General features: G+C 47.4%; 1 protein-coding gene across 3 annotated transcripts in view; it reads left to right on the forward strand.

Moving 5' to 3' along the window:
* The window catches only part of LOC124552572 (ubiquitin carboxyl-terminal hydrolase 29-like), a 389,169-nt gene that overhangs the window by 355,115 nt on the left and 19,681 nt on the right, over nt 1-14,373 (forward strand). For all 3 annotated transcript variants that reach the window (XM_047126894.1, XM_047126893.1, XM_047126895.1), the window contains one exon: nt 340-385. In XM_047126894.1, coding sequence (XP_046982850.1) covers nt 340-385 — 46 coding nt within the window. The remainder of the gene's footprint in view (nt 1-339; nt 386-14,373) is intronic.

Here is a 14,373-nt window from a genome sequence, read left to right on the forward strand (position 1 = left end):
CCACAGGATAGACTAGCATTAAGAACTGCACTAAATAGTCTTGAAAGTATAGTCTGCTATACACAGCAGTGTATAGTGTTTTCAATTGCCCCTATAGCACTCATCTATCTTATTCATCCTATTGTAATGTATGTCACCTTGATTAATGAGTCAATCTATTGCTCAGAATGTTCTGTACAAAAAGAGTGGACAAGCTTTTCTCATACTATTGTTTGTATTCTACCAAAAATGTTCTGTTAAGATATTAGATGTTATTTTTTATCTTTGTTTATGATACTAGGAACAAAAGTAAATGCAGTATAATGATGACACTGAATTGCTGAATAATTCATGTTGCAGAAGTGAAGCAGTTGCCAGTCCTCCAAAACTTAACATCGGTAGAAAGGTGAGGAATATTTAAAAATATCACTTTTAGTTCAGTTAATCGTATGTTAATTTGAAGAAAGGAGTTGAAACCTCCTGGCAGATTAAAACTTCGTGCCGGATCGAGACTTGAACTCGAGATGTTTTGCCTTTTGCGGGCAAGTGCTCTACTGACTGAGCTACCCAAGAATGAAACACCCCTAGGCTGTGGCAAAGCCATGTCTCTGCAGTATTCTTTCTTCCAGGTATGCTGGTCTTGCAAGTTTCACAGGAGAGATTCTGTGAGGTTTGGAAGGTAGGAGACTAGGCGCTGGTCGAAGTAAAGCTGTAAGGACGGCTCGTGAGTCGTGCTTGGGTAGCTCAGTCGATAGAGCACTTGCACGTAAAAGACAAAGGTCCCGTGTTTGAGTCTCAGTCTGACACACAGTTTTAATCTGCCAGCGAGTTTTACCATCAGTGCACACTTCAGTGTAGAGTGAAAGTTTAATTCAAGAAAGGAGTTGATAAAACAACGTGTGTCACCAAATTGTGGTCTCCCCCTCAATCATATCCCTCACCATCTTGATTTCTTTGTTTCACCATCTCCTTCCATATCTTCCATTCTCCTCTGCCTCACCTCTCCATTTCATCCATAACACCCTCTCTTCTCCAGCTCCTCTGCCCTTCCATCTTCTCTGCCAGTCCTCTTCCCCTACCCCTCCTCTTCCCCTGGCCCTCCACTTCCTCTGCTCCTCCACTTCCTCTGCTCCTCCACTTCCTCTGCTCCTCCACTTCCTCTGCTCCTCCACTTCCTCTGCTCCTCCACTTCCTCTGCTCCTCCACTTCCTCTGCTCCTCCACTTCCTCTGCTCCTCCACTTCCTCTGCTCCTCCACTTCCTCTGCTCCTCCACTTCCTCTGCTCCTCCACTTCCTCTGCTCCTCCACTTCCTCTGCTCCTCCACTTTCTCTGCTCCTCCACTTCCTCTGCCCCTCCACTTCCTCTGCCCCTCCACTTCCTCTGCCCCTCCACTTCCTCTGCCCCTCGACTTCCTCTGCCCCTCGACTTCCTCTGCCCCTCGACTTCCTCTGCCCCTCGACTTCCTCTGCCCCTCGACTTCCTCTGCCCCTCGACTTCCTCTGCCCCTCGACTTCCTCTGCCCCTCGACTTCCTCTGCCCCTCGACTTCCTCTGCCCCTCGACTTCCTCTGCCCCTCGACTTCCTCTGCCCCTCGACTTCCTCTGCCCCTCGACTTCCTCTGCCCCTCCATTTCCTCTGCCCCTCCATTTCCTCTGCCCCTCCACTTCCTCTGCCCCTCCACTTCCGCTGCCCCCTCCACTTCCGCTGCCCCCTCCACTTCCGCTGCCCCCTCCACTTCCGCTGCCCCCTCCACTTCCGCTGCCCCCTCCACTTCCGCTGCCCCCTCCACTTCCTCTGCCCCTCCACTTCCCCTGCCCCTCCACTTCCCCTGCCCCTCCACTTCCCCTGCCCCTCCACTTCCCCTGGCCCTCCACTTCCCCTGGCCCTCCACTTCCCCTGGCCCTCCACTTCCCCGGGCCCTCCACTTCCCCCGGCCCTCCACTTCCCCCGCCCCTCCACTTCCTCTGCCCCTCCACTTCCTCTGCCCCTCCACTTCCTCTGCCCCTCCACTTCCTCTGCCCCTCCACTTCCTCTGCCCCTCCACTTCCCCTGCCCCTCCACTTCCCCTGCCCCTCGTCTTCCCCTGCCCCTCGTCTTCCCCTGCCCCTCGTCTTCCCCTGCCCCTCGTCTTCCCCTGCCCCTCGTCTTCCCCTGCCCCTCGTCTTCCCCTGCCCCTCGTCTTCCCCTGCCCCTCGTCTTCCCCTGCCCCTCGTCTTCCCCTGCCCCTCCTCTTCCCCTGCCCCTCCTCTTCCCCTGCCCCTCCTCTTCCCCTGCCCCTCTTCTTCCCCTGCCCCTCATCTTCCCCTGCCCCTCCACTTCCCCTGCCCCTCCACTTCCCCTGCCCCTCCACTTCCCCTGCCCCCTCGACTTCCCCTGCCCCTCGACTTCCCCTGCCCCTCCACTTCCCCTGCCCCTCCTCTTCCCCTGCCCCTCCTCTTCCTCTGCCCCTCCACTTCCCCTGCCCCTCCTCTTCCTCTGCCCCTCCACTTCCCCTGCCCCTCCACTTCCCCTGCCCCTCCTCTTCCCCTGCCCCTCCTCTTCCTCTGCCCCTCCACTTCCCCTGCCCCTCCTCTTTCCCTGGCCCTCCACTTCCTCTGCCCCTCCTCTTTCCCTGGCCCTCCACTTCCTCTGCCCCTCCACTTCCCCTTCCCCTCCACTTCCTCTGGCTCTCCTCTTCCCCTGGTCCTCCACTTCCTCTGGCCCTCCACTTCCTCTGGCCCTCCACTTCCCCTGCCCCTCCACTTCCCCTGCCCCTCCTCTTCCCCTGCCCCTCCTCTTCCCCTGCCCCACCTATCCCCCTCCCACTTCCTCTGCCCCTCCTCTTCCCCTGCCCCTCCACTTCCCTCTGCCCCTCCACTTCCCTCTGCCCCTCCACTTCCCTCTGCCCCTCCACTTCCCTCTGCCCCTCCACTTCCCTCTGCCCCTGCGCCTTCTTGCCTCCTCCACCAACCTGCCCAGTTTACCTCCCACCCCATCCATCTTCTCCCACCAGTGTCACATCCCCACACACCATCCACCCTTGGCCACCATTCTTCCCCAGAACCAACTCCTCCCTGCCCCCCATCCATCACTACCTACCACCTCTCCCCACACACCAACCCCCCTCGAACCACCAAACACTCCCTGCTCACCACCTCTCCCCACACACCAACCCCTCCCCATTCACCAACCCACCCGCCCACCTCCCCTCCATCCATAAACGCTATCTGTGATGATCTCCTCTCCCTCTACATTCTCTCCCCACCACGCCCCCTCCCCCGAGCTCCACCTCCCGTCCCCTCCCGTTCCTGACATTTTCACTCCTCTCCACTTCCCCTCCCTGCCATCGTCCCTCCCTGCCCGCCACCTCTCACAACTTCTCTGCACCAACCTCTCCACCCTATCCTCTTCCCCTCCCCATAGACATCGCCTCCCGACCCATGTCCCCTCCCAGACCACCACCCCTCTCGGCCCACCACACCTCCCCTCCTTTCGAACCACGTTTACGACCACTGCCCAGTGTGATATTAAATTCCACCTAGTGGCATTTCAGGTACAAAAAGTGTATGAGTGGATCAAAGAAGAATGGGAATCATTCCAGTAACAAATGGGACAATTCAGTGCCATACGTGAGTTTGTCCTAAAGCAGATTATTATAGTGCTGTGCCTGGAAGCTAACATCTGGGAGATGGGAAAGCTGGTTGGATATTTGTGTACCACTGTGTGAGCATCTACAAAAAGTAGTTCGAGAATGGTGAAGCCACGAGTAGGCAACACAGTGTCAGACATCCACACCTCATCGCAGAATGCCGAGTTGGGAGACCCACCTATCCTGTAGAGCAGGGTAGGCAGTGATCTGTGGCTTATCTGGCAACAGAGTACAGAGCTGATGCTGGCACGATTGTTTCGGATTGCACCATTCAGCACACATTATTGAGAGTGGGGTCTTTCTGCAGATGATCCCTCTGTTTTCCCAAGTTGACCCTGTGACATCACCATTTATGACTGCAGTTGGCAAGGGATCATCAAGGTTGGATGGTGGATCAGTGGAAAGGTATCACTCAGTCAGATCAACTGCATTTCTTGTTACACAAGACTAGTGATTGCATCCCGATACACTGCCATCCGAGGTGAGCGAACAGCTACTTGGAACCTGCTCTGCACCTCTGGCATGGGCCAATGCTAGCAGTATTATGCTGTGCGAGACGTTAGTCTCAGTTTCTGTGGGAACTGTGGTAATAATTGAAGACACCGTGACATCATCGACTATGTGAATATTATTGCAGACTACCTGTGTCATTTACACTTGATGTCTTACTCGATGATGAGGCTTCTTCAAGCATGATAACTGCCTGTGTCACAAGGCCAGAATAATGCTACAGTGGTTTGAGAAGAATGATAGTGAACTGATGTTGATGTATCAGGTACAAAACAGAATACAATGTATGATCAATAAGTAATAGGAATTTTTTTAATTTTGCGTGCTTTATACATCTGAATTTCAAACATTTTTTTTTTTTTCCTTTCTTTGTACACATCTTCGTGATGTACGTCTGCATTTTCAGCTGTTTTGAATATTTAGTTTATTGTTGACATTTGAGAAGATTACATGTGTTTTCAAGTGCTCAGCCAGTTTTTTGTTTTCAAAAAATGGATCAAAGAATTTGCATTAAATTTTGCTCGAAAAATGGAATACAGTACAGCATCGCATCTGAAATGTTGACTGTAGCTTTTTGTGAATCTATAATGAATAACACAAGCATTTATGAGTGGTATAAACATTTCAAAGAGGGCTGAGAAGTCGTTGAAGATGGCTATCGCCCAAAAAACCCTAGCACATCAATTACTGATGATAATTCTGCAAAAACCATGAATCACCATTGTGGAGGTTGCTGATAATGTTGGCATATCCTTTGGCTCATACTAAGCAATGTTTTGGATGTTTTGGGCATGAAATGTATAACAGCAAAACTTGTTCCAAAATTGTTGAATTTCAAACTAAAAGGACATCATGTGGACATTGTTCAGAAATTGCTGAATAAAGTCAACAGTGATCCAGAACTTCTAGAGAATGTTACAACAGGTGACGAAACATGGGATATCATAACTGAGGCACAATTGTCCCAATAGAAACTGCCCGAAGAGCCAAGACTGAAAAAGTTTCAAATTTTAAATCACATGTGAAAGTTCTACTCACTGTTTTCTTCATTTAATAAGGGATGGCTTGTCATGAGTTCCTGCCTAATGGTTGTATGTCAGTAAGAAATACTTCCCAGAGGTTAATCGCCGTTTGCATGGAGCAGTCTGAAGAAAATTACCAGAACTGCAGCAAAACCACTCATTGAAATTGCATCATGATAATGCTCCTGCTCACACCTCAATAATTGTTCACGATTTTTTGGCTAAATACAAAACCGTTATATTTCCTCAGCCACCCGTATTCACTAGACATGGCCCCCTGTGACTTCCTTCTATTCCCGAGCCTGAAGAGAATGGTGAAACAATGTCATTTTGCCAAGATTGGTGAGATAAAAACCGAATAACTGAAGGAGCTGAACATCATTATGAAAAATGAGTTCCAGAGATGCTTCCAAGATTGGAAAAAGCACTGGCACAACTGTATTATAGCTGAGGGGGGGATTACGTTGAAAGGAACAAAGTTGATGTTGATGAATAAATAAGGAGTCTTTATGAAAAACAAAAATTGGCATTATTTTTCAGTCAAACCTCATATATCTGGGACGGTTTTGGGTGCCAGCACTGTGGTGACAGATTTATGGCCTGTAATTTACGGGAATTCCCTGACCTATGCATAGGCATCTGGTGTCATGTACCGCCTGAAACCTAATGAGGACTTCTCAAATCTGTGCATAATTGCTGCTTGTGTTTCAAAGATGGATCAACAAGATATTAAGTTGTTGGTCATATTGTTTTTACGTATCAGTATACATTGGCTGTTGTGCATTGTCTAGCACTAATTGAATGCACATTACATTGGTGGCTCAATGTAGATGTGCTAGGACTTCAATATCTAGTCAGTATTAGGGCTTTTAACTGTCACTGTACTGTGGTTCAGAGCCCACATTAATTGGTTGGGTAAGTAAATTCAGAGGAAGACAACTGTATACGGGCTCCAACAGGACCATGCCTAGTAACACATTGTGGTATTCAAAACAGTCTCTGTGATGATGGCTGCCTTTCTTTATTGGAGTGAACTGCACTGGGATGACAAAAGTTTTGGAATACCAATATGCACATGGCAGTAGTATTGCATATACGGGATATAAAAGAACACTGCATCGGAGGAGCTGTCATTTGTACTCAGGTGACTCATGTGAAAAGGTTTCTGACATGGTTATGTCCACAGCTCATGGTATAGTGGCTAGTGTTGCTACCTCTAGATCACGGAGTCCCAGGTTCAATTTTCAGCCGGGTCGGGGATTTTTTACACCCGGGGACAGGGTTTTTGTGTTGTCCTCATCATCTCATCATTATTCGGGAAATGGCGAGATTGGAACTGTCAAGATTGGGAACTTGTACAGGCACTGATGACCTCAATGTCGAGCGCCCCACAAACCGACATCATCATCTGATATGATTATGGCTGCGATATGAGAATTAACAGACTTTGAACACGGAATGGTAGTTTGAGCTAGACACATGGGCCATTCCATTTGAGAAACAGATAGGGAAGTCAATATTCTACAATCCACAGTGTCAAGAGTGTGTGGAGAATACTAAATTTCATGCATAACCTCTCACGAGGGGACAACGCAGTGGCCTACGGCCTCCACTTAACGACTGAGAGCAGCAGAGTTTGTGTAGTGTTTTCAGAGAAGCAACACTGCTTGAAATAACCACAGAAATTAATGTTGGATGTAATACTAACGTATCTGTTAGAACAGTCTGCCAAAATTCGGTGTTAATGAGTTATGGCAGCAGATAATTGGCACAAGTACGCTTGCCAACAGCACAGCATCGCCTGCAGTACCTCTCCTCGGCTCGTGACCTTATCGGTTAGATGCTAGTTGACTGGATACTGTACCCTGGTGAAATGAGGATACTGTACCCTGGTGATATGATTCGAGATTTCAGTTGGTAAGAGCTGATGCTAGGGTTAGAGTGTGGACACAAGTTGTCAACAACGCGCTGTGTGAGCTGATGGTGGCTCTGTAATAGTGTGGGCTGTGTTTACATGGAATGGACTGGTTCCTTGGTCCAACTGAACCAATTATGTACTTTACATACACTACTGGCCATTAAAATTGCTACACCAAGAAGAAATGCAGATGATAAACAGGTATTCATTGGACAAATATATTGTACTGGAACTGACATGTGATTACATCTTCACGCAACTTGGGTGCATAGGTCCTGAGAAATCAGTTCCCAGAATAACCAACTCTGGCCCTAATAACGGCCTTGATACACCTGGGCATTGAGTCAAACAGAGCTTGGATGGCGTGTACAGGTACAGCTGCCCATGCAGCTTCAACACGATACCACAGTTCATCAAGAGTAGTGACTGGCATATTGTGATGAGCCAGTTGCTCGCCCACCATTGACCAGACGTTTTCAGTTGGTGAGAGATCTGGAGAATGTGCTGGCCAGGGCAGCAGTCGAACATTTTCTGTATCCAGAAAGGCCCATACAGTTGTGCGTTATCCTGCGAAATGTAGGGTTTTGAATGGATCAAATGAAGGGTAGAGCCACGAGTCGTAACACATCTGAAATGTAACGTCCACTGTTCAAAGTGCCATCAATGCGAACAAGAGGTGACCGAGACGTGTAACCAATGGGACCCCATACCATCACGCCGGGTGATATGCCAGTATGGCGATGACGAATACACGCTTCCAATTTGCATTCACCGCAAGGTCGCCAAACACATTCGTGCACCCAGGTTGAGTACACCATCGCAGGCGCTCCTGTCTGTGATGCAGCGTCAAGGGTAACCGCAGCCATGGTCTCCGAGCCGATAGTCCATGCTGCTGCAAAAGTGATCTAACTGTTCGTGCAGCTGGTTGTTGTCTTGCAAACGTCCCCATCTGTTGACTCAGGGATCGAGATGTGGCTGCACGATCCGTTACAGCCTTGCAGATAAGATGCCTGTCATCTCGACTGCTACTGATACAAGGCCGTTGGGATCCAGCACGGCATTCCGTATTACTCTCCTGAACCCACCGATTCCATATTCTGCTAACAGTCATTAGATGTCGACCAACGCGAGCAGCAATGTCACGATACGATAAACCGCAATCGCGATAGGCTACAATCCGACCTTTATCAAAGTCAGAAACGTGATGGTATGTGTTTCTCCTTCTTACATGAGGCATCACAACAACATTTCACCAGGAAACGCTGGTCAACTGCTGTTTGTGTATGAGAAATCGGTTGGAAGCTTTCCTCATGTCAGCACGTTGTAGGTGTCGCCACCGGCTTCAACCTTGTGTGAATGCTCTGAAAAGATAATCATTTGCATATCACAGCATCATCTTCCTGTCGGTTAAATTTTGTGTCTGTAGCAAGTCATCTTTGTGGTGTAGCAATTTTAATGGCCAGTAGTGTAGTTATATTCGGCCACTTGGAGACCACTTCCACCCATCCATGTACTTCATGTTCCTAAACAACAATAAGTTTTTATGGATGACATTGCACAATAACACCAGGCCACAACTGTTTGTGATTGGATTGAAGAACATTTGGGACAATTTGAGCAAATGATTTGGCCACCCAGTTCGCCCAACATGAATCCCATTGAATATTTATGGGACGTAATTGAGATGTCTGTTCATGCACAAAATCCTGCGCCAGCAACACTTTTGCAATTATGGGCAGCTGTAAAGGCAGCGTGGCTCAATATTTCTGCAGTGGACTTTGAGTGACTCGTTGAATCCATCCTACATCAGGTTTCTACACTGTGACAGATCTGACACGATATTAAAAGGTATGCCTTTATTTTTTTCACTGTAGTGCATGTGCTATGACAGTCAAACAAAACTGATTATTTTCTTTAATTGAGTTACTGTTTATTTACAAAAAAAATGCAATTATTTTATCATTCTTTAATCAAGCATGTTGAGGCTCTTGACATTGCGACTCACGTCTTCTTGCAGTTGCTGTCCGTCGGGTTTAACAGGAGGGACATTTTGAAAGTAACTTTCATCATGGTTTTTGAAAGAGAAGAGGGTGCATCAGGTGACGCAAACAAAAGGAATGCAAATCCACACCTTTTTCCAGTTCAACGATGATGATGATGATGATGATGATGATGAAGTCTCATACTCCGAGGAGTGTAGGGGACGATGCAGGAGACCCCCGCCGTACTAGGCAAGCTCCTAGTGGAGGTGGTTTACCATTGCCTTCCTCCGACTGTAATGGGGATGAATGATGATGGTGAAGACAACACCCAGTCATCTCGAGGCAGGAAAAATCCCTGACCCCGCCGGGAATCGAACCCGGGGTTCTGTGCGCGAGAAGTGAGAATGCTACTGCAACACTGCGAGCTGCGGACACCTGTTCGACAGGGAAGGGGAATCAGCAGAGGAGGAATGATGCAAGCACAGAGTTCCAAAGAAGAGAGAGCAGCAGCAGAGTGACGTGCCTGGGGTTATTTGAGTACACATCACGATCGCGGACTGTGTGGTCACCAGTGGAAGTGCTTGCTATCATCTGATATGAAAGAGCACGCAGGAATGGTATGTCCGTCATCCGTAAATGCCTGCAGCTTGTGTATGGTGAAGAGCTCATGTCTCATTAGATAGTTGGTCCCTGGTGCCTTTTCACAAAAGGAAGGCAAAGTATAGAAGATGAAGTTGTAAGTGGCGTCCGTGTACATCCACAAATGAAAACAACATTGCTAGAGTACAGGACACTGTGTCAGTGGACAGATGCATAACAGTGTCAGACACGGCGTCCACACTGATTATGGAGTGCTCTGGCCCAACCCGTGCACCGCAATGTGTTGGATTACCAAAAAGTGTCTGCGAGATGGGTGCTGAGGAACCTGACCCCCGATCACAAGAGTGCAAGAACTGGAATCAGCATTGATCACTCAGTGTGGTACAAGTGAGAGGGAAATGATTTTCTGTTCAGAATCAGCACAAGTGATGAGACATAGGTGCACCAGTTAACACCAGAGTCCAAGGCCAGCTCAACGATGTAGAAGCATCCCAGTTCGCCAGTGAGGGAAAAATTCAGTGTCACCCTCCTAGGGAAAGGTTATGGCCACTGTGTTCTGGGCACAAAAAGTGTGGTTCTCCTGATTTTCTCCAGCGAGGGACCACCAGTGCGGCATACCACTGCGATAACCTGCCAAACTCGGGTCCGGCATTCGACGAAAGAGATCAGGACTCTCGAGTGAAGGTGTTGTACTCTGGACAACAATGCAAAACCGTGGACGGTGAGACTCTCACAGGATCAGATTCGTCGCTTTGGGTGGGAAAGATTGTATCACCCAGCCTACAGCTCCAATCGTTTGTTCCCTGCTTTGGAAGCCACACTCTCGAGATGTCAGGTGCAAACCAAGGCTAAGGTGGAGCAGGGTGTGTGACAATTCCTTGCACTGCAGGGTAACAAGTTTTACCACAATGTTTTCTTCATACTGTTTGCACACTACAACAGATGCCTCAGTGTCAGTGGCAACTATGTTGGAAAAGTAGTTCAAAGTGTATAGTTCATGATGCCATGGTTTTTATTTATTTATTTATTTATTTATTTTTAAGGGGGGCAATGAAGTGTCCATGTGGGAAAACAATGGTGAAACTTCATTCATTTTGGACAGTCCGTCGTACAATGTGACATGCAGCACTGAGCTGACATGCATCAAGAGAGAGAAAAGATACTATGTTGTTGGAGTTTCTCTAACTTAATAATAAACAAAGAAAGAAACATATTTCTGAGGGTATATTGAAATTTGATTTTCATAAATATGTTGAAATATTAAAACACTAATATGCTGACTGAAATTGAATGTTAGACCACAAATATCTTGACTTCGTATTGATGTTGGTGGTGGATGTCATTAATATAACATAGAATCACATATTCAGACTTACCATGAAGAGCCTGTAATCACCTGGGCAGAAACAGAGACAGTCTTAAAATCCATGCCTAAAGGAAAATCTCCCAGTGCAGATGAAATGAACGTGGGCACGATAAATACAACGAGCGTCCAGGGCCTACAGTGGCCGCACAAGACAGTGCATTACGAAAGGAAGACTAGATGATGTGACAGAGTGTAGCAAGGATATTATAAGTCCTCTGTTTAAGAAGCCCACTAATTATAGACAAAATTCTAGAGGAGATCATAGAGCGAAGACTGGGAATGATGGTGTAACCTCAGCTTGAAAAGGAACAGTATGGCTTCAGAAGTAACAGTGGACCTAATTTGTAGTACTACATGCTGGTGGAAAAATACTGAGAGAAAGGCGTGAACTTGTTAATTGTGTTTCTATAAGGAGCCACAAAAAGTTTCAGATTTAGGGTGTTGTTGCAGCGTATATGCAATGCAGCATGACTCCAACCTGCATATGTAAGCAATGGACCTGCACGGCATTCGTGCCACTCTGAGATAGATGCAGTAAATATGGAAATGTGAACTGTGGCAATGTTATTACCAAATGTGGCAAAACAAGACCAATGTATTGTTATTCTTTTCTTGGCTGCCAATGGACCAACACTGGTAGATATCCATCAGAGAATGAAGAATATGTATGGAGCAGCAAATCTGTCAGAGACTGCCGTTGTGGTATGAAAACAGTGACAAGGGGTGCTAGTGCTTCATATCGAGAATCCCCATATCCAGAATGTTGTAACGCAGAAGTTGTGCCAACTCAAATGGGAGTCACTCGACTATCTGCCCTGTAAACCTGATCTCCCCCCGTGCAATTATCATGCCTTTGGTCCCTTAAAAAGGGCCTCGAAAGGTTAACAATTCCTATTTGATGAGGAGGTGCCACAGGCTGTTATGGACTTCTTCACGCAGCAGGACACAGCATTTTACCGAATGGGTCTCTTCAACTTGGTGCATCCATCGGTGCAATGATTGCCTTGAATGCTTACAGTGATTTTGCCCGGTTGGCATATCAATTCTGGACTGTATGGCCATCGAATGTGTCAAATCTTGCCTACTCGTTGAATGTGGTGTGTCTAGGAAACCTGCCTTCTCATATTGCTCAACAACATTGAAACAAATCGTATTAACGGGTTTTATTATGAAATGGACAGTGACAATACTTAACTTTTACAATAACACAGAAGTGACGCAAGCAAAAGGCGATGTGCAAATAAACGATGTTCTTCTGGATATGCAATTCCTGTCGCTGATCTTGAAGTGCTTAATTTTGATGCTGCCGTAAAAGTGGACTGCGACCAGTCGCCATGGCGCTTGTGTCCTCTTCGCCATCGCATTGTCGAAGGGCACTGCAATCGTATTGTCATCCTGGAGAGGGGTCAGTTAGCATGCAGTTGGCTGACGTCTCCTTCACAGCCCTCTCTGCTGTCTCATTTCCGACTGGTGTGCTGGTGCTTGACTTCGTGCCATAAGAGAACGGAAAATTTTTGGACGTGCTTTATAGATCTAAAACAGGAAAATGATAGTGTTGCAAAAGAGATGAAGTGGAAGTGCCTGAGGGAAAGAAATATACCTAAAGAACTTGCAAGCAAAATCCTGATGCTGTACAAGGAATGCCCTAACTGTGTACAAGTTGGAGACAGGCAATCTTCACAGTTTCAGATCAAGAATGTAGCTTAGCGTGGCAGTGAACTGTCCTGACTACTGTTCAACTCTGTTACTGATTCTATACACATCAGAAAAGGTTTTGCATCACCCCGGTTCACAGAACTCCTGAAGATAGACATTGGCTGTGGATATTGTATCACAGACACAGTCCCTTTGACTGCTCAGAGATGTCACTAAACTCGCCCAAAGGTGTAAACAACCATGCGTGAGCAGCACCTATTAGACGGAGGGGGTCCAATGGCTGATCAGTTTCAGTCATTCCACCAGGAAGGAGGCACGCGGCTCATGTTGTCTGTAGTTCAACCGTGCCTAGATGGACAATACTGCAGTTTCATTGCATTCACATTGTTGCTTTGTGCCAGGAAGCCTCTCAACAAGGGAAGTGTCCAGATGTCTCTGAGTGAACCAAAGCAATGTTGTTCAGACATGGAGGAGATACAGAGAGATGGCAACTGTCGATAACATGCCTCACTCGGGCTGCCCGAGGACTACTACTGCAGTGGATGACCGCTACCTATGGATTATGGCTCGGAGGAACACTGACAGCAACGCCACCAAGTTGAATAATGCTTTTCGTGCAGCCACAGGACATCATGTTACGATTCAAATTGTGCGCAATAGGCTGCGTGATGTGCAACTTCAATCCCAGTGCCCATGGCAAGGTCCATCTTTGCAACCACGACACCATACAGTGCAGTACAGATGGGCTCAACAACAAGCCAAATGGACCACTCAGGATTGACATCACATTCTCTTCACCGATGAGTGTTGCATATGCCTTCACTTTCAACCAGACAATCGTCGGAGATGTGTTTGGAGGCAACCTGGTTGGGCTGAATGCCTTAGACACACTGTCCAGCGAGTGCAGCAAGGTGGAGGTTCCTTGCTGTTTTGGGGTGGCATTATCTGGGGCCGACGTACGCCGCTGGTGGTCATGGTAGGCGCCGTAATGTCTGTACGATATGTGAATACCATCCTCTGACCGATAGTGCAATCATATCAGCAGTATATTGGCCAGGCATTCCTCCTCTTGGATGACAAGTTGCACCCCCATCGTGCACATCTTGTGAATGACTGCCTTCAAGATAACAACATCGCTCAACTAGAGTGGCTAGCATGTGCTTCAGACATGAACCCTATCGAACATGCCTGGGGTAGATTGAAAATGGCTGTTTATGGATGACGTGACCCACTAACCACTCTGAGGGATCTACACTGAATCGCCGTTGAGGAGTGGCACAATCTGGACCAACAGTGCCTTGATAAACTTGTGGATAGTAAGCTACGATGAATACAGACATGCATCAATTGAAGATGACGTGCTACTGGATATTAGAGGTACCACTGTGTACAGCAATCTGGACCACCACATCTTAAGCTCTCGATGTGTATGTTGATCTCTGTTCCAATTTTCTGTACAGGTTACGTAACTCCTGGAAATGAGGTGATGCTACACTTTTTCTGATGTGTGTATAATAAAGAACATAATGGAAGATTTTGGTTATCTTATTGCAGTTGCCATTGATAATGATGCCATGATCTGTGGTGAAATAGAAGAGGTAGTTTGCACCAAACTCATTGTGTGGAAATACTGGTTCCAGGAATACAACCTCCATATCAGTGAGACCAAGACAATGGTGATGGCAGTCAACGCAGATGGGCATACTGTAAG

The sequence above is a fragment of the Schistocerca americana genome, chromosome 10 (assembly GCF_021461395.2).
Source record: "Schistocerca americana isolate TAMUIC-IGC-003095 chromosome 10, iqSchAmer2.1, whole genome shotgun sequence".
NCBI lineage: Eukaryota > Metazoa > Arthropoda > Insecta > Orthoptera > Acrididae > Schistocerca > Schistocerca americana.